Here is a 20670-nt window from a genome sequence, read left to right on the forward strand (position 1 = left end):
AAAGAAGGAGTAGAAGACTAAATAAAGAAGAAGAAGGCAAAAAAGAAGGAGTAGAAGACTAAATAACGAAGAAGAAGGCAAAAAAGAAGGAGTAGAAGACTAAATAACGAAGAAGAAGGCAAAAAGGAAGGAGTAGAAGACTAAATAACGAAGAAGAAGGCAAAAAAGAAGGAGTAGAAGACTAAATAACGAAGAAGAAGGCAAAAAAGAAGGAGTAGAAGACTTAATAACGAAGAAGAAGGCAAAAAAAGAAGAAGTAGAAGACTAAATAACAAAGAAGAAGGCAAAAAAGAAGGAGTGGAAGACTAAATAACGAAGAAGGCAAAAAAGAAGAAGTAGAAGACTAAATAACGAAGAAGAAGGCAAAAAAGAAGGAGTAGAAGACTAAATAACGAAGAAGAAGGCAAAAAAGAAGGAGTAGAAGACTAAATAACGAAGAAGAAGGCAAAAAAGAAGGAGTAGAAGACTAAATAACGAAGAAGAAGGCAAAAAAGAAGGAGTAGAAGACTAAATAACGAAGAAGAAGGCAAAAAAGAAGGAGTAGAAGACTTAATAACGAAGAAGAAGGCAAAAAAAGAAGGAGTAGAAGACTAAATAACAAAGAAGAAGGCAAAAAAGAAGGAGTAGAAGACTAAATAACAAAGAAGAAGGCAAAAAAGGAGGAGTAGAAGACTAAATAACGAAGAAGAAGGCAAAAAAGAAGGAGTAGAAGACTAAATAACGAAGAAGAAGGCAAAAAAGAAGGAGTAGAAGACTAAATAACGAAGAAAAAGGCAAAAAAGAAGGAGTAGAAGACTAAATAACGAAGAAGAAGGCAAAAAAGAAGGAGTAGAAGACTAAATAACGAAGAAGAAGGCAAAAAAGAAGGAGTAGAAGACTAAATAACGAAGAAGAAGGCAAAAAAGAAGGAGTAGAAGACTTAATAACGAAGAAGAAGGCAAAAAAAGAAGGAGTAGAAGACTAAATAACGAAGAAGAAGGCAAAAAAGAAGGAGTAGAAGACTAAATAACGAAGAAGAAGGCAAAAAAGAAGGAGTAGAAGGCTAAATAACGAAGAAGAAGGTAAAAAAGAAGGAGTAGAAGACTAAATAACGAAGAAGAAGGCAAAAAAGAAGGAGTAGAAGACTAAATAACGAAGAAGAAGGCAAAAAAGAAGGAGTAGAAGACTAAATAACGAAGAAGAAGGCAAAAAAGAAGGAGTAGAAGACTAAATAACGAAGAAGAAGGCAAAAAAGAAGGAGTAGAAGACTAAATAACGAAGAAGAAGGCAAAAAAGAAGGAGTAGAAGACTAAATAACGAAGAAGAAGGCAAAAAAGAAGGAGTAGAAGACTATGAAGCTGTCGGGGCCGTGGCAAGTACAAGTCCAGAAAAATCCCAATAAAAGCAGGCAGAGGTTTTGGATGATGTTGATGAGGAGGACAAACGATCCGTCTTCTTTCGAATTTATTTTCAGAGTAGTGAAAAAAAAGAGAGCAGTACAACTAACATGGCGACAGGTACCTTTTGTTACCAGAGATGCTCCCCTGGCGACATTGCCCCTTGTTCAGCTTGAACATTCTCCCCCCCCACACAAGAGGAATGCTTGCGATCTACGAGAGGGAGCATCGTCCGGAAAGGATCCATCCCAGCGTCGTATTTTGTGCCATCGGCAAGCCGTCCTGACCCGGGAGGATACCCGGCAGCATCAGGTCAGCGTAAACGTCCGCTCCCAGCACAACCGACACTAGCGATGGGTGGAACCACCGGTCATCCGCCAATGTGACATTCTGAAACATGTCCTGCACCTTCGGGTCCAGCGGTTGCCCCGGCGTTCGTGTCTGCATCTGCTCGTCCACCAGCATCAGAAGCTGCTTGCTCATCTTGGAGGCCTTGGAGCGCATCTCGGTGGTGCACACCCGTTGGTCGCCAATGCCCGTGATGGCCAGATTAAGGGCTTTAACCAGGGAGATGTGGATGCGACTCACAGGACAGCACGGATCCACCAGGGCTCGGACATCAAACCGCTTTTGGTCGGATCCGATTAGCACGGACGCGGTCGGGAGGATGCTAACACTTGTGCGCGCCAGGATAGGCGTGCACGACCGGCTGCGGGATGGAGACATATCCATTGGCGTGGCGGGCCGCCGAGATCCGGATACAGGCGCCTTATGGCGCTGCTGTGACTGACGCTGAGGCCGAGAATCCGAGGGTGGGTTGCGCCTTTGTCGGGGTCGCGAAGAGCGAGGCTGCCCAGTGTGGATGTGTAGCAGCGTGTGATGAGCCTCATGGCATATATGACACCTCGCTGTACTGCGGCACGACCGACCGGAGTGCTCGTGTGCCAGACAGTTTGCGCAGTACTTGTTAATGAGTACCGCGCGGAGCCGCTTCACAGCCGGCAGTTGGAGAAACCGTCGGCAAACCCTCAGTGCGTGGACTCCCCTGCAGACTCGACATCTGTATACATTGCTCCCGGATGAGCGACGAGGATTTTGGTGGGTCGTTGGAGCCATTGTATACACGGATCTAAATTAAAAGAGAGAGATGGATAAATATGATAATGAAATGTTATGGATGAGGATGAACAAGACACGTGGACGGAACGACGACGTTGGATGACACAACTTAGGACTAGTACATGTCAATTGGAAGGATTACTCTATTGAGGAGTCACTGTGGTCAATGGGGCCGTCCATTGGGAGGCGAATCATTTTCGCCACTGGCCGTCGGATGACGCCCCGTGCTGTAAGCACGTCTGCAACTCTGACCTTGCCGTCGGCGCCCGGATATACCAACTGGATACGCCCAAGCCGCCATTCGTTGGCTGGCAAGCTCTCCTCCTTGATCACAACCATGTCTCCCGCTTGGAGATCTCGTGATGGGAACTTCCATTTGTTCCTTTTGTGGAGCTCCTTCAGATATTCCTCCTTCCAACGCACACAGAACTGCTGATGCAGGGCCTTCAACCTCCGCCACCGATTGATGATGGAAATAGGATTTTCCTCAATCAGAGGCTCCGATACCGCAAGAAGTGGTCCACCAATTAGAAAATGTCCGGGGCTAAGAGCCACAAGGTCAGTGGGATCTTCGGACATTGGTGAAATAGGCCTGGAGTTTAAACAGGCCTCAATTTTCGCAAGGAGGGTAGCCAGTTCTTCGAAGGTGTACTTCCCTGCTGCTGTGTACTTGTAGAAGTGAGCCTTGAAACTTTTCACACCCGCCTCCCAGAGCCCTCCCATGTGAGGCGCGCCAGGAGGGTTGAAATGCCAGTCCAAGTTCTGAAGGCTGTGTTTGGAGAGGATCAGTGTTCTGGTTGATTCCATAAAGTCTCTGGATAAGGACGTGGAGGCTCCGACGAACGTTTTCCCGTTGTCAGAGTAGACATGTTGTGGACACCCACGGCGAGCAGAAAAACGAGAGAAGGCAGCTAAAAATTTCTCTGTCGTCAAGTCGGACGTCGCTCCGAGATGGATGGCCCTGGTACTAAAGCAAACAAAAACGCAGACGTACCCCTTTGTGACTTTGCAGCCTCGACCGACATAACTCTTGATGTCAAATGGCCCCGCGAAATCCATGCCTGTATGAGTGAATGGCCTGGAGAAAGAGGATCTCGCCCGGGGTAAATCCCCCATCAACTGCCTCTGCAGGTTCTTCTTGTGGATGACACAAACTCGGCACGAGTGGATTGTGTGTTTCACCAACCTCTGAAGCTTAGGAATCCAGAATTTAGACCGAATCAGTCTTACCATTAACTGATTCCCCCCATGCAAGGATATGCGATGGGTAAACAGGGCTTGTAGTTTCGCGAACCTACATCGCGCTGGGATGATGATAGGATGTTTTTCATCATAACTGAGCATGTCAGATGCTTGTAAACGGCCGCTTGCTCTCAAGACCCCCTTTCTGTCAAGAAAGGGGTTTAAGTTAGAAATTGTACTTGAGGATGGAATTTGCTGCTTGTTACTTAAAGCCTTATATTCGACGGGGAACTCGTTCTTTTGAGTGAACACGATTAATCGCTCTTGCACGTCGGACAACTCCGCCGAAGTGAGTGCTGCCGATGGGGGTATGTCTTCCTTTTTGCAATTTTTCGCAAAACGGATCACGTATGCTAGAACCCGCAGCGCCCTGTCGAAGGTTGAAAAACGCTCTAGGATATCCACTGCTGGCGGCACTGTGGCACTGTGACATTTGATAGGCCGTTGCTCCATCTCGGTTTCCGGATTAACCAGTGGTTCACTCGGCCACTGCTCCTGCTTGAGTGGCAGCCAAGCCGGCCCGTGCCACCAAAGTGTGCTGTCCTTAAGCTCTTGGGGCGAGACGCCTCGGCTTGCCAGATCAGCTGGATTGTCTTCGGATCGTACATGGCCCCATTTGCTTTCGTTGGTGCGCTGTTCGATCTTTGCGACCCTGTTGGCCACGAATGTCGTCCAGGTGCATGCTGGCTTGCCTAGCCATGCAAGAACTATAGTAGAGTCTGTCCAATAAAAAATCTCATAAGCTTTAGGAGGCAATTCGGAAATTACTGATGCTGCTAGCTCAGTGAGCAGCACTGCTCCGCACAACTCCAGGCGGGGTATGGAGATGGACCTGACGGGAGCGACTCTGGTCTTGGATGCCAGCAAATGGGCACAACAGCCGTCAGCCGTTTCGACTCGGACGAAAATAGCAGCCCCATACGCGTCCTGTGACGCATCGCAAAACGCATGGTACTGCACCTTGGCAGCAGGATGGAAACGCACCCACCTCGGAATACGAATTTCCCTCAGGGTCGGATACCCTTTCAAAAACTCTTGCCACTTGGTCACAAGGTCGGTGGGGAGTGGCTGATCCCAGCCTAGCTCCCGTAGCCAAATTTCCTGCATGAAAATCTTGGCTCGGATTACGAAAGGCGATAACCACCCTGCCGGGTCGAACAGTTTGGCTATTTGAGACAAAACCTCTCGTTTGGTGTAGGCAGGTTGCAGGGAGATCACCATTGGAACAAAAAAGAAACTATCGGATGTAGCTTGCCAACGGATCCCAAGAGTTTTCGCCGTGCTGGCATCTTCCAGCTCAAGGAAGTCTGCACTGACCAAATGTTCCCTCGGAATCGCTTGTAGGAGTCTCCTTTCGTTTGAGGTCCACTTGCGCAGTGGAAAACCGGCACTCTCGAGAGCCAGCCGAAGCTCTTTAATGGCTAAAACTGCCGACTGCTGAGTGTGAGCCCCTGCGAGCACATCGTCCACGTACATGAAGTTCGAAATGATGTCGCTGGCCAAAGGATATTGGCCTCGGATGTCCTGAGCCAACTGCTGAAGCACTCTGATGGCCAGGAAGGGCGCACAATTTACGCCGAAGGTGACTGTGTCGAGTTCATAGTCACAGAGCTCACCGTATTTGTTGCGGAATAAGATTCTCTGAAAGCGCGTGTGATCAGGATTGACCCGGATTTGCCGATACATCTTTGTGATGTCCGCATTGAAAACATACTTAAAGAAACGCCATTTTAGAATCTGAATAGTCAGATCGGACTGTAGTACAGGCCCCGCATGAAGGATATCATTGAGGCTGTTCCCGTTTGATGAGGGATTGGAAGCGTTGAACACGACGCGAACCTTCGTCGTGGTGCTATCTGGTTTGAAGACAGCGTGATGAGGCAGATAAAAACTGCTAGAGTCGTCAGGGGAGACTTGGTGCATATGACCTAAGTCTAAGTACTCTCGAATGACTGAGTCGTACTGCTCCTTCAATGGAAGATCTTTACTTAATCGCATTTCGTTTCGGAGGTACTGAGCTAGTGCGATGGGTCTGGAATGTCCAAGCTTAATATTGTCCGGCTCTTTAAAGGGCAACGAAACAACATATCTTCCATCCTCACTTCTTTTGGTGGATCGGATAAAGTTCTCCTCGCAAACCGAGGTGGATTCCTTAACCAGCTTCACTGGAACATCCTCCACCTCCCAAAATTTTCTGAGGATGCTGTCTAGTTTGGATTCCTTGACTGCTAATCGGGCTGAAAAGGAGCAGACTCTGCTTGTGGGACTCGCTGCAATCGGACCGCAAAGAATCCACCCGAATATGGTCTCTTGACCCAGGAGTGTTCCACAAATATTGGAATGGGAGCCGCTTAGGAGGATCGATGGCAGGATATCGGCACCAATAAGCACGTCAATCTGCGAGCTTCGGAAGAAATTTGGATCTGCTAGTTGCAACGGTGGAAGATCCTTTAATGAGGCCTCTGGTAGAGTGTAGGATGGGAGATTACCAGCTAACTGGGGTAACACGTATGCACAAGTTTCAATCTGGATATGGGGCTTGACGGAAGAACCTATGATGAGTTGACACCTCTTACGAGGCTGAGCGGCAACGGAAAGGTTGACCCCCGAAACTTGGGCTTGAATGGACTCATATGGCAACTTAATTAGGTTGAACAACCGTTCTGAGATGAAGGTTGCCTCGGAACCTGAGTCAATGAGTGCCCGTGCTGAGTATTTTATGCCCAAATGGCAAACTTCTATCAATGCCGTACTCAGTAGGACCCCTTGCGTGTTAACGGCAAGAAACGTTTGCACATTCGCTTGACTCGTCGATGGAGTGGACTGTATCTGTTGCTGGGTTGCTGTGGATGGATGGGACTGCTGGTCAGGCATAACCACTGAATGGACTGGCAGAGGGGTACTTCGATGCAGGAGAGTATTGTGACGTCCATTGCAGGTGTAGCAATTATGCGTACTGTTGCAATCCCGGAGCAGATGCGTTCTTGCGAAACAGTTTAAGCACAACTTCTGCTGTTTTACATGTTTCTCTCGATCTGCGACTGACATGCGTAAGAATAGAGGACATAATCGGACTGGATGGTTCTCCTGTGCGCAGAGTTTGCAGGATTGCGGGTTTACCGTAACTCTGTTTTCGAAGGTCTGGATCGACCGCGAGCTATTTTCAGCCCTCAGTGCCCTGGATTGAACGCTCGCGTTTGGCTTGAACTCCTCAATCGCCTCAAGCGTTCGATGACGATCTTTTAAGAAAGCCTGGAATTCAGCCCAAAGTGGAATCTCTGACTTATTTAGCAGGGACTGTTCCCACAGAGCCAAAGTTAGTTTTGGCAACTTGGACGAGCACAGGAAAACAAGCAGGCAATCCCAATTCGTGGTCTCGACTCTTGCTAATTGCAGGGCCGTTAAACAACCTTGGATTGTGCTCTCTAAATGCTTCAAGGATTTTCCGCATTCCTGGGCAACAGAAGGCAAATTAAACAAGATCTTTAATTGGCTATTGACCAGCAGCCTCTTGTTCTCGAACCGATTCTGCAAGTTTCTCCACGCTGACTCAAAACCATCATTGGTCAACGGAGATAAGGCCACAATGGATTTGGCCTCGCCGCTCGTCTTTGCATTGAGATGGAACAGTTTTTCGACTTCTGAAAGCCGAGGATTGCGTACATAGATGGCGGAGAAAAGGTCCCGAAATGTGGGCCATTGAACATAGTCACCATTGAAAACTTCGCACTCAACTGGAGGTAGGCGACATCCGCCCTGAGACGGCATTAGATTGGAGGACTGAACAGACTGTGGCGCGCGTGAATTTTCAATGATCTCATTGAGGTTTGCTGCGCACCGCTCGTAAACGGTATAACAGTAGTCATACTTGGATTGCATGACTGTTATTGTGTCTTTGCAGTTTTGACTGGCCAGCACTTCGGAGCACGTCTCGTACTCCCTTTCCACCTTGTCCCAGAGAGCCCTGATCTGCTCGAGTCGAACCCTACTCGTGTGGATGGACGGACCTTGGTCAGTCGGGGTGTTGAATCTGGCTTCGAACTGACCCATCCTATCGGTTATGGTCGTGAATTTCACCAAAGCCTTGTCTCCCTCAGCTTGAGCCCTTTTTTCAGTTGCTCTAGTGACCTGGGAAGACACGACTGATTTCGCGGCCCTTGTGGATGGTGCAGACGGTAGAACTTCGAGCGACGTGCTCGTAGATTTACGTGGAGTGGTGGTTGCTAATGGGCTTTTGCTTCGAGAGGGATTTTCGTTTTCGGAAGGCACAGAGGATTCACTCGTTGCCCTGCCTCTGGAAGACGCCTCCGCTGTAGAAACGGTCAGACGGGGTTTTGGTTCCTCACCGTCGCCGTTTTCCATGTTAAACTCTTGTTGGGGCCGCTGGATAAGCGCAGGAAAACAGAGTTAATCGAAAAAATTATATTTATCGATTTGGAATAAGTGCAGGGACGCTGGATAAGCGTAAATAAACAAATAATACTCGAAAAGGATGTTATCGATTTTTTTTTTTTTTTTAAATGAAAACAGGGACGCTGGATAAGCGCAGGAAAACAGAGTTAGTCGAAAAAATTATATTTATCGATTTGGAATAAGTGCAGGGACGCTGGATAAGCGTAAATAAACAAATAATACTCACCATCCGCCACGCCAATGGATATGTCTCCATCCCGCAGCCGGTCGTGCACGCCTATCCTGGCGCGCACAAGTGTTAGCATCCTCCCGACCGCGTCCGTGCTAATCGGATCCGACCAAAAGCGGTTTGATGTCCGAGCCCTGGTGGATCCGTGCTGTCCTGTGAGTCGCATCCACATCTCCCTGGTTAAAGCCCTTAATCTGGCCATCACGGGCATTGGCGACCAACGGGTGTGCACCACCGAGATGCGCTCCAAGGCCTCCAAGATGAGCAAGCAGCTTCTGATGCTGGTGGACGAGCAGATGCAGACACGAACGCCGGGGCAACCGCTGGACCCGAAGGTGCAGGACATGTTTCAGAATGTCACATTGGCGGATGACCGGTGGTTCCACCCATCGCTAGTGTCGGTTGTGCTGGGAGCGGACGTTTACGCTGACCTGATGCTGCCGGGTATCCTCCCGGGTCAGGACGGCTTGCCGATGGCACAAAATACGACGCTGGGATGGATCCTTTCCGGACGATGCTCCCTCTCGTAGATCGCAAGCATTCCTCTTGTGCGGGGGGGGAGAATGTTCAAGCTGAACAAGGGGCAATGTCGCCAGGGGAGCATCTCTGGTAACAAAAGGTACCTGTCGCCATGTTAGTTGTACTGCTCTCTTTTTTTTCACTACTCTGAAAATAAATTCGAAAGAAGACGGATCGTTTGTCCTCCTCATCAACATCATCCAAAACCTCTGCCTGCTTTTATTGGGATTTTTCTGGACTTGTACTTGCCACGGCCCCGACAGCTTCATTTTTGATCGATTTGGGTATGAACCAAGGAAAAAAAAATATGTAGAATGAATTATTCGGAGACAAATAAATGTTTGTCGAAAAATACTGTGGGGTTGGAAGTGCAGACAAAAGGATTAATCGAAAATGTATGCTTATCGCCTTTTTAGATATACTTGGACGCTGGATAATGCGTACCAAAAAATAATCGGAACGGTGTACACGATTCAAAAAAAATTAGGTTGTAAATTAGTCGAATTAAAACTCAAAACCAATAATACAAAAAAAATGCACCCAAGTGTGAACGGCTCATTAACAGACTCAGCCGGTAATACTGTCGCAACCTTGGCGGCCAGTACTTACATACATATGTATTTACGCAAAATAAACAAATAAAGAACTATTAAAATCGCAGATTTTTTTTAATTTTGTTTGTTTCACTTTGTTTGTGTTCGGATGCAGCGACACTTTTAGCTGCCGATGCTCAATTGCCGGTCCAGCAATTTGTATGGATATGTGCATATATGTGTGCACGTATGTATGATCGGCCAGCTGGAGGAGGGGGTTAACTTTATTTATCTTTTGTTTTGTTGTTAATGTGCAGTGGATGGAAAATACATATGTACATATATTTATTGTGGATAGGATGTCTTTTTTCTCCTCTTTAAATGCCGCAGATTTGTGACCCAAAGGTAACATACATATGTCCATACATAGGTTCATAGATCGGCCATGTACATAAATGTGTATGCAATTGCCGGTCCAGCAATTTGTATGGATATGTGCATATGTATATGTATGTACGTATGCACGTATGATCGGCCAGCCAGAGGAGGGAGATAACTTTATTTATCCCTTTTTTTTTCTTGTTTTATTATTGTGCGGTGGATAAAAAAATGTACATATATTTATTGTGGATGGGATGTGTTTTTTTTTGTTTTAAATGCCGCCGATTTGTGACCCAAAGGTAATGAACATACGTATGTACATATGTATGTTCATAGATCGGCAATGTACACAAATGCGTATGCAAATAACTCGGTGTGGATGTATGGCTTTTTATGTGCGGAAAAATGGATGTCAGCCTTCCTGGATATTGGCTGATTTAAAACATGTATAGGAGAGGGGCATATAGCTATGTAAACACATGCATATACATATATATCCTACTGCACAAGTTGGTAGAGTTTTAAATAAATTGGATGCAGCAATATATCTACATATATGTATATGCAAGTATGTACATACATATATGGTGGGAATTTCGGCACCGTACTTATCTTGGCAAAAAAGCGCTGGAATATCTCGGGCGAAGGACCAAAAATGAAGCTGTCGGGGCCGTGGCAAGTACAAGTCCAGAAAAATCCCAATAAAAGCAGGCAGAGGTTTTGGATGATGTTGATGAGGAGGACAAACGATCCGTCTTCTTTCGAATTTATTTTCAGAGTAGTGAAAAAAAAGAGAGCAGTACAACTAACATGGCGACAGGTACCTTTTGTTACCAGAGATGCTCCCCTGGCGACATTGCCCCTTGTTCAGCTTGAACAGACTAAATAACGAAGAAGAAGGCAAAAAAGAAGGAGTAGAAGACTAAATAACGAAGAAGAAGGCAAAAAAGAAGGAGTAGAAGACTAAATAACGAAGAAGAAGGCAAAAAAGAAGGAGTAGAAGACTAAATAACGAAGAAGAAGGCAAAAAAGAAGGAGTAGAAGACTAAATAACGAAGAAGAAGGCAAAAAAGAAGGAGTAGAAGACTAAATAACGAAGAAGAAGGCAAAAAAGAAGGAGTAGAAGACTAAATAACGAAGAAGAAGGCAAAAAAGAAGGAGTAGAAGACTGAATAACGAAGAAGAAGGTAAAAAAGAAGGAGTAGAAGACTAAATAACGAAGAAGAAGGCAAACAAGAAGGAGTAGAAGACTAAATAACGAAGAAGAAGGCAAAAAAGAAGGAGTAGAAGACTAAATAACGAAGAAGAAGGCAAAAAAGAAGGAGTAGAAGACTAAATAACGAAGAAGAAGGCAAAAAAGAAGGAGTAGAAGACTAAATAACGAAGAAGAAGGCAAAAAAGAAGGAGTAGAAGACTAAATAACGAAGAAGAAGGCAAAAAAAAAGGAGTAGAAGACTAAATAACGAAGAAGAAGGCAAAAAAGAAGGAGTAGAAGACTAAATAACGAAGAAGAAGGCAAAAAAGAAGGAGTAGAAGACTAAATAACGAAGAAGAAGGCAAAGAAGAAGGAGTAGAAGACTAAATAACGAAGAAGAAGGCAAAAAAGAAGGAGTAGAAGACTAAATAACGAAGAAGAAGGCAAAAAAGAAGGAGTAGAAGACTAAATAACGAAGAAGAAGGCAAAAAAGAAGGAGTAGAAGACTAAATAACGAAGAAGAAGGCAAAAAAGAAGGAGTAGAAGACGAAATAACGAAGAAGAAGGCAAAAAAGAAGGAGTAGAAGACTAAATAACGAAGAAGAAGGCAAAAAGAAGGAGTAGAAGACTTAATAACGAAGAAGAAGGCAAAAAAGAAGGAGTAGAAGACTAAATAACAAAGAAGAAGGCAAAAAAGAAGGAGTGGAAGACTAAATAACGAAGAAGGCAAAAAAGAAGAAGTAGAAGACTAAAAAACGAAGAAGAAGGCAAAAAAGAAGGAGTAGAAGACTAAATAACGAAGAAGAAGGCAAAAAAGAAGGAGTAGAAGACTAAATAACGAAGAAGAAGGCAAAAAAGAAGGAGTAAAAGACTAAATAATGAAGAAGAATCAAAAAAAGAAGGAGTAGAAGACTAAATAACAAAGAAGAAGGCAAAAAAGAAGGAGTAGAAGACTAAATAACGAAGAAGAAGGCAAAAAAGAAGGAGTAGAAGACTAAATAACGAAGAAGAAGGCAAAAAAGAAAGAGTAGAAGACTAAATAACAAAGAAGAAGGCAAAAAAGAAGGAGTAGAAGACTAAATAACGAAGAAGAAGGCAAAAAAGAAGGAGTAGAAGACTAAATAACGAAGAAGAAGGCAAAAAAGAAGGAGTAGAAGACTAAATAACGAAGAAGAAGGCAAAAAAGAAGGAGTAGAAGACTAAATAACGAAGAAGAAGGCAAAAAAGAAGGAGTAGAAGACTAAATAACGAAGAAGGAGGCAAAAAAGAAGGAGTAGAAGACTTAATAACGAAGAAGAAGGCAAAAAAGAAGGAGTAAAAGACTAAATAACGAAGAAGAATAAAAAAAAAAGAAGGAGTAGAAGACTAAATAACGAAGAAGAAGGCAAAAAGAAGGAGTAGAAGACTTAATAACGAAGAAGAAGGCAAAAAAAGAAGGAGTAGAAGACTAAATAACAAAGAAGAAGGCAAAAAAGAAGGAGTGGAAGACTAAATAACGAAGAAGGCAAAAAAGAAGAAGTAGAAGACTAAATAACGAAGAAGAAGGCAAAAAAGAAGGAGTAGAAGACTAAATAACGAAGAAGAAGGCAAAAAAGAAGGAGTAGAAGACTAAATAACGAAGAAGAAGGCAAAAAAGAAGGAGTAGAAGACTAAATAACAAAGAAAAAGGCAAAAAAGAAGGGGTAGAAGACTAAATAACGAAGAAGAATCAAAAAAAAAAGAAGGAGTAGAAGACTAAATAACAAAGAAGAAGGCAAAAAAGGAGGAGTAGAAGACTAAATAACGAAGAAGAAGGCAAAAAAGAAGGAGTAGAAGACTAAATAACGAAGAAGAAGGCAAAAAAGAAGGAGTAGAAGACTAAATAACGAAGAAGAAGGCAAAAAAGAAGGAGTAGAAGACTAAATAACGAAGAAGAAGGCAAAAAAGAAGGAGTAGAAGACTAAATAACGAAGAAAAAGGCAAAAAAGAAGGAGTAGAAGACTAAATAACGAAGAAGAAGGCAAAAAAGAAGGAGTAGAAGACTAAATAACGAAGAAGAAGGCAAAAAAGAAGGAGTAGAAGACTAAATAACGAAGAAGAAGGCAAAAAAGAAGGAGTAGAAGACTAAATAACGAAGAAGAAGGCAAAAAAGAAGGAGTAGAAGACTAAATAACGAAGAAGAAGGCAAAAAAGAAGGAGTAGAAGACTAAATAACGAAGAAGAAGGCAAAAAAGAAGGAGTAGAAGACTAAATAACGAAGAAGGAGGCAAAAAAGAAGGAGTAGAAGACTTAATAACGAAGAAGAAGGCAAAAAAGAAGGAGTAAAAGACTAAATAACGAAGAAGAATAAAAAAAAAGAAGGAGTAGAAGACTAAATAACGAAGAAGAAGGCAAAAAAGAAGGAGTAGAAGACTAAATAACGAAGAAGAAGGCAAAAAAGAAGGAGTAGAAGACTAAATAACGAAGAAGAACGCAAAAAAGAAGGAGTAGAAGACTAAATAACAAAGAAAAAGGCAAAAAAGAAGGGGTAGAAGACTAAATAACGAAGAAGAAGGCAAAAAAGAAGGAGTAGAAGACTAAATAACAAAGAAGAAGGCAAAAAAGGAGGAGTAGAAGACTAAATAACGAAGAAGAAGGCAAAAAAGAAGGAGTAGAAGACTAAATAACGAAGAAGAAGGCAAAAAAGAAGGAGTAGAAGACTAAATAACGAAGAAGAAGGCAAAAAAGAAGGAGTAGAAGACTAAATAACGAAGAAGAAGGCAAAAAAGAAGGAGTAGAAGACTAAATAACGAAGAAAAGGCAAAAAAGAAGGATTAGAAGACTAAATAACGAAGAAGAAGGCAAAAAAGAAGGAATAGAAGACTAAATAACGAAGAAGAAGGCAAAAAAGAAGGAGTAGAAGACTAAATAACGAAGAAGAAGGCAAAAAAGAAGGAGTAGAAGACTTAATAACGAAGAAGAAGGCAAAAAAAGAAGGTGTAGAAGACTAAATAACGAAGAAGGCAAAAAAGAAGAAGTAGAAGACTAAATAACGAAGAAGAAGGCAAAAAAGAAGGAGTAGAAGACTAAATAACGAAGAAGAAGGCAAAAAAGAAGGAGTAGAAGACTAAATAACGAAGAAAAAGGCAAAAAAGAAGGAGTAAAAGACTAAATAACGAAGAAGAATCAAAAAAAGAAGGAGTAGAAGACTAAATAACAAAGAAGAAGGCAAAAAAGAAGGAGTGGAAGACTAAATAACGAAGAAGAAGGCAAAAAAGAAGGAGTAGAAGACTAAATAACGAAGAAGAAGGCAAAAAAGAAGGAGTAGAAGACTAAATAACAAAGAAGAAGGCAAAAAAGAAGGAGTAGAAGACTAAATAACGAAGAAGAAGGCAAAAAAGAAGGAGTTGAAGACTAAATAACGAAGAAGAAGGCAAAAAAGAAGGAGTAGAAGACTTAATAACGAAGAAAAAGGCAAAAAAAGAAGGAGTAGAAGACTAAATAACGAAGAAGGCAAAAAAGAAGAAGTAGAAGACTAAATAACGAAGAAGAAGGCAAAAAAGAAGGAGTAGAAGACTAAATAACGAAGAAGAATCCAAAAAAAAGAAGGAGTAGAAGACTAAATAACGAAGAAGACGGCAAAAAAGAAGGAGTAGAAGACTAAATAACGAAGAAGAAGGCAAAAAAGAAGGAGTAGAAGACTAAATAACGAAGAAGAAGGCCAAAAAGAAGGAGTAGAAGACTAAATAACGAAGAAGAAGGCAAAAAAGAAGGAGTAGAAGACTAAATAACGAAGAAGAAGGCAAAAAAGAAGGAGTAGAATACTAAATAACGAAGAAGAAGGCCAAAAAGAAGGAGTAGAAGACTAAATAACGAAGAAGAAGGCAAAAAAGAAGGAGTAGAAGACTAAATAACGAAGAAGAAGGCAAAAAAGAAGGAGTAGAAGACTAAATAACAAAGAAGAAGGCAAAAAAGAAGGAGTAGAAGACTAAATAACGAAGAAGAAGGCAAAAAAGAAGGAGTAGAAGACTAAATAACGAAGAAGAAGGCAAAAAAGAAGGAGTAGAAGACTAAATAACGAAAAAGAAGGCAAAAAAGAAGGAGTAGAAGACTTAATAACGAAGAAGAAGGCAAAAAAGAAGGAGTAGAAGACTAAATAACGTAGAAGGCAAAAAAGAAGGAGTAGAAGCCTAAATAACGAAGAAGAAGGCAAAAAAGAAGGAGTAGAAGACTAAATAACGAAGAAGAAGGCAAAAAAGAAGGAGTAGAAGACTAAATAACGAAGAAGAAGGCAAAAAAGAAGGAGTAGAAGACTAAATAACGAAAAAGAAGGCAAAAAAGAAGGAGTAGAAGACTTAATAACGAAGAAGAAGGCAAAAAAAGAAGGAGTAGAAGACTAAATAACGAAGAAGAAGGCAAAAAAGAAGGAGTAGAAGCCTAAATAACGAAGAAGAAGGCAAAAAAGAAGGAGTAGAAGACTAAATAACGAAGAAGAAGGCAAAAAAGAAGGAGTGGAAGACTAAATAACGAAGAAGGCAAAAAAGAAGAAGTAGAAGACTAAATAACGAAGAAGAAGGCAAAAAAGAAGGAGTGGAAGACTAAATAACGAAGAAGGCAAAAAAGAAGAAGTAGAAGACTAAATAACGAAGAAGAAGGCAAAAAAGAAGGAGTAGAAGACTAAATAACGAAGAAGAAGGCAAAAAAGAAGGAGTAGAAGACTAAATAACGAAGAAGAAGGCAAAAAAGAAGGAGTAGAAGACTAAATAACAAAGAAGAAGGCAAAAAAGAAGGATTAGAAGACTAAATAACGAAGAAGAAGGCAAAAAAGAAGGAGTAGAAGACTAAATAACGAAGAAGAAGGCAAAAAAGAAGGAGTAGAAGACTAAATAACGAAGAAGAAGGCAAAAAAGAAGGAGTAGAAGACTAAATAACGAAGAAGAAGGTAAAAAAGACTAATAACGAAGAAGAAGGCAAAAAAGAAGGAGTAGAAGACTAAATAACGAAGAAGAAGGCAAAAAAGAAGGAGTAGAAGACTAAATAACGAAGAAGGCAAAAAAGAAGGAGTAGAAGACTAAATAACGAAGAAGAAGGCAAAAAAGAAGGAGTAGAAGACTAAATAACGAAGAAGAAGGCAAAAAAGAAGGAGTAGAAGACTAAATAACGAAGAAGAAGGCAAAAAAGAAGGAGTAGAAGACTTAATAACGAAGAAGAAGGCAAAAAAAGAAGGAGTAGAAGACTAAATAACGAAGAAGGCAAAAAAGAAGAAGTAGAAGACTAAATAACGAAGAAGAAGGCAAAAAAGAAGGAGTAGAAGACTAAATAACGAAGAAGAAGGCAAAAAAGAAGGAGTAGAAGACTAAATAACGAAGAAGAAGGCAAAAAAGAAGGAGTAGAAGACTAAATAACGAAGAAGAATCAAAAAAAGAAGGAGTAGAAGACTAAATAACGAAGAAGGCAAAAAAGAAGGAGTAGAAGACTAAATAACGAAGAAGAAGGCAAAAAAGAAGGAGTAGAAGACTTAATAACGAAGAAGAAGGCAAAAAAAGAAGGTGTAGAAGACTAAATAACGAAGAAGGCAAAAAAGAAGAAGTAGAAGACTAAATAACGAAGAAGAAGGCAAAAAAGAAGGAGTAGAAGACTAAATAACGAAGAAGAAGGCAAAAAAGAAGGAGTAGAAGACTAAATAACGAAGAAAAAGGCAAAAAAGAAGGAGTAAAAGACTAAATAACGAAGAAGAATCAAAAAAAGAAGGAGTAGAAGACTAAATAACAAAGAAGAAGGCAAAAAAGAAGGAGTGGAAGACTAAATAACGAAGAAGAAGGCAAAAAAGAAGGAGTAGAAGACTAAATAACGAAGAAGAAGGCAAAAAAGAAGGAGTAGAAGACTAAATAACAAAGAAGAAGGCAAAAAAGAAGGAGTAGAAGACTAAATAACGAAGAAGAAGGCAAAAAAGAAGGAGTAGAAGACTAAATAACGAAGAAGAAGGCAAAAAAGAAGGAGTAGAAGACTTAATAACGAAGAAGAAGGCAAAAAAAGAAGGAGTAGAAGACTAAATAACGAAGAAGGCAAAAAAGAAGATGTAGAAGACTAAATAACGAAGAAGAAGGCAAAAAAGAAGGAGTAGAAGACTAAATAACGAAGAAGAATCCAAAAAAAAGAAGGAGTAGAAGACTAAATAACGAAGAAGACGGCAAAAAAGAAGGAGTAGAAGACTAAATAACGAAGAAGAAGGCAAAAAAGAAGGAGTAGAAGACTAAATAACGAAGAAGAAGGCCAAAAAGAAGGAGTAGAAGACTAAATAACGAAGAAGAAGGCAAAAAAGAAGGAGTAGAAGACTAAATAACGAAGAAGAAGGCAAAAAAGAAGGAGTAGAAGACTAAATAACAAAGAAGAAGGCAAAAAAGAAGGAGTAGAAGACTAAATAACGAAGAAGAAGGCAAAAAAGAAGGAGTAGAAGACTAAATAACGAAGAAGAAGGCAAAAAAGAAGGAGTAGAAGACTAAATAACGAAAAAGAAGGCAAAAAAGAAGGAGTAGAAGACTTAATAACGAAGAAGAAGGCAAAAAAAGAAGGAGTAGAAGACTAAATAACGAAGAAGGCAAAAAAGAAGGAGTAGAAGCCTAAATAACGAAGAAGAAGGCAAAAAAGAAGGAGTAGAAGACTAAATAACGAAGAAGAAGGCAAAAAAGAAGGAGTGGAAGACTAAATAACGAAGAAGGCAAAAAAGAAGAAGTAGAAGACTAAATAACGAAGAAGAAGGCAAAAAAGAAGGAGTGGAAGACTAAATAACGAAGAAGGCAAAAAAGAAGAAGTAGAAGACTAAATAACGAAGAAGAAGGCAAAAAAGAAGGAGTAGAAGACTAAATAACGAAGAAGAAGGCAAAAAAGAAGGAGTAGAAGACTAAATAACGAAGAAGAAGGCAAAAAAGAAGGAGTAGAAGACTAAATAACAAAGAAAAAGGCAAAAAAGAAGGGTTAGAAGACTAAATAACGAAGAAGAAGGCAAAAAAGAAGGAGTAGAAGACTAAATAACGAAGAAGAAGGCAAAAAAGAAGGAGTAGAAGACGAAATAACGATGAAGAAGGCAAAAAAGAAGGAGTAGAAGACTAAATAACGAAGAAGAAGGCAAAAAGAAGGAGTAGAAGACTTAATAACGAAGAAGAAGGCAAAAAAAGAAGGAGTAGAAGACTAAATAACAAAGAAGAAGGCAAAAAAGAAGGAGTGGAAGACTAAATAACGAAGAAGGCAAAAAAGAAGGAGTAGAAGACTAAATAACGAAGAAGAAGGCAAAAAAGAAGGAGTAGAAGACTAAATAACGAAGAAGAAGGCAAAAAAGAAGGAGTAGAAGACTAAATAACGAAGAAGAAGGCAAAAAAGAAGGAGTAGAAGACTTAATAACGAAGAAGAAGGCAAAAAAAGAAGGAGTAGAAGACTAAATAACGAAGAAGGCAAAAAAGAAGAAGTAGAAGACTAAATAACGAAGAAGAAGGCAAAAAAGAAGGAGTAGAAGACTAAATAACGAAGAAGAAGGCAAAAAAGAAGGAGTAGAAGACTAAATAACGAAGAAGAAGGCAAAAAAGAAGGAGTAAAAGACTAAATAACGAAGAAGAATCAAAAAAAGAAGGAGTAGAAGACTAAATAACAAAGAAGAAGGCAAAAAAGAAGGAGTGGAAGACTAAATAACGAAGAAGAAGGCAAAAAAGAAGGAGTAGAAGACTAAATAACGAAGAAGAAGGCAAAAAAGAAGGAGAAGACTAAATAACGAAGAAGAAGGCAAAAAAGAAGGAGTAGAAGACTAAATAACAAAGAAGAAGGCAAAAAAGAAGGAGTAGAAGACTAAATAACGAAGAAGAAGGTAAAAAAGAAGGAGTAGAAGACTAAATAACGAAGAAGAAGGCAAAAAAGAAGGAGTAGAAGACTAAATAACGAAGAAGAAGGCAAAAAAGAAGGAGTAGAAGACTAATAACGAAGAAGAAGGCAAAAAAGAAGGAGAAGGAGTAGAAGACTAATAACGAAGAAGAAGGCAAAAAAGAAGGAGTAGAAGACTAAATAACGAAGAAGAAGGCAAAAAAGAAGGAGTAGAAGACTAAATAACGAAGAAGAAGGCAAAAAAGAAGGAGTAGAAGACTAAATAACGAAGAAGAAGGCAAAAAAGAAGGAGTAGAAGACTAAATAACGAAGAAGAAGGCAAAAAAGAAGGAGTAGAAGACTAAATAACGAAGAAGAAGGCAAAAAAGAAGGAGTAGAAGACTAAATAACGAAGAAGAAGGCAAAAAAGAAGGAGTAGAAGACTAAATAACGAAGAAGAAGGCAAAAAAGAAGGAGTAGAAGACTAAATAACGAAGGCAAAAAAGAAGGAGTAGAAGACTAAATAACGAAGAAGAAGGCAAAAAAGAAGGAGTAGAAGACTAAATAACGAAGAAGAAGGCAAAAAAGAAGGAGTAAAAGACTAAATAATGAAGAAGAATCAAAAAAAGAAGGAGTAGAAGACTAAATAACAAAGAAGAAGGCAAAAAAGAAGGAGTAGAAGACTAAATAACGAAGAAGAAGGCAAAAAAGAAGGAGTAGAAGACTAAATAACGAAGAAGAAGGCAAAAAAGAAAGAGTAGAAGACTAAATAACAAAGAAGAAGGCAAAAAAGAAGGAGTAGAAGACTAAATAACGAAGAAGAAGGCAAAAAAGAAGGAGTAGAAGACTAAATAACGAAGAAGAAGGCAAAAAAGAAGGAGTAGAAGACTAAATAACGAAGAAGAAGGCAAAAAAGAAGGAGTAGAAGACTAAATAACGAAGAAGAAGGCAAAAAAGAAGGAGTAGAAGACTAAATAACGAAGAAGGAGGCAAAAAAGAAGGAGTAGAAGACTTAATAACGAAGAAGAAGGCAAAAAAGAAGGAGTAAAAGACTAAATAACAGAGAAGAATAAAAAAAAAAGAAGGAGTAGAAGACTAAATAACGAAGAAGAAGGCAAAAAAGAAGGAGTAGAAGACTTAATAACGAAGAAGAAGGCAAAAAAAGAAGGAGTAGAAGACTAAATAACAAAGAAGAAGGCAAAAAAGAAGGAGTGGAAGACTAAATAACGAAGAAGGCAAAAAAGAAGAAGTAGAAGACTAAATAACGAAGAAGAAGGCAAAAAAGAAGGAGTAGAAGACTAAATAACGAAGAAGAAGGCAAAAAAGAAGGAGTAGAAGACTAAATAACGAAGAAGAAGGCAAAAAAGAAGGAGTAGAAGACTAAATAACAAAGAAAAAGGCAAAAAAGAAGGGGTAGAAGACTAAATAACGAAGAAGAAGGCAAAAAAGAAGGAGTAGAAGACTAAATAACAAAGAAGAAGGCAAAAAAGGAGGAGTAGAAGACTAAATAACGAAGAAGAAGGCAAAAAAGAAGGAGTAGAAGACTAAATAACGAAGAAGAAGGCAAAAAAGAAGGAGTAGAAGACTAAATAACGAAGAAGAAGGCAAAAAAGAAGGAGTAGAAGACTAAATAACGAAGAAGAAGGCAAAAAAGAAGGAGTAGAAGACTAAATAACGAAGAAAAAGGCAAAAAAGAAGGAGTAGAAGACTAAATAACGAAGAAGAAGGCAAAAAAGAAGGAGTAGAAGACTAAATAACGAAGAAGAAGGCAAAAAAGAAGGAGTAGAAGACTAAATAACGAAGAAGAAGGCAAAAAAGAAGGAGTAGAAGACTTAATAACGAAGAAGAAGGCAAAAC

At 40.5% G+C, this 20670-nt stretch overlaps 2 protein-coding genes across 3 annotated transcripts; both read right to left on the bottom strand.

The window, feature by feature from the left end:
* Positions 1-1579: 1579 nt before the first annotated feature.
* On the bottom strand, positions 1580-10465 carry LOC138929350 (uncharacterized). 2 transcript variants are annotated; one of them, XM_070288797.1, is made up of 2 exons: positions 10421-10465; positions 1580-2505 (listed from the first exon to the last, which is right to left on the bottom strand). In XM_070288797.1, exon 2 carries the CDS (start codon positions 2490-2492, stop codon positions 1590-1592), a length of 903 nt encoding a protein of 300 aa, XP_070144898.1. In that variant the 5' UTR covers positions 2493-2505; positions 10421-10465; the 3' UTR covers positions 1580-1589. The 2 variants fall into 2 exon arrangements, with proteins under 2 accessions (XP_070144898.1, XP_070144897.1); XM_070288796.1 differs by lacking the exon at positions 10421-10465 and adding an exon at positions 2772-2906.
* LOC121501928 (uncharacterized) lies at positions 2634-8099 on the bottom strand. The gene has a single exon (XM_070288795.1). It carries the CDS (start codon positions 8097-8099, stop codon positions 2634-2636), a length of 5466 nt encoding a protein of 1821 aa, XP_070144896.1.
* Positions 10466-20670: the final 10205 nt, after the last annotated feature.

The sequence above is a fragment of the Drosophila kikkawai genome, unplaced genomic scaffold, assembly GCF_030179895.1.
Source record: "Drosophila kikkawai strain 14028-0561.14 unplaced genomic scaffold, DkikHiC1v2 scaffold_160, whole genome shotgun sequence".
Classification (NCBI taxonomy): Eukaryota; Metazoa; Arthropoda; class Insecta; order Diptera; family Drosophilidae; genus Drosophila; species Drosophila kikkawai.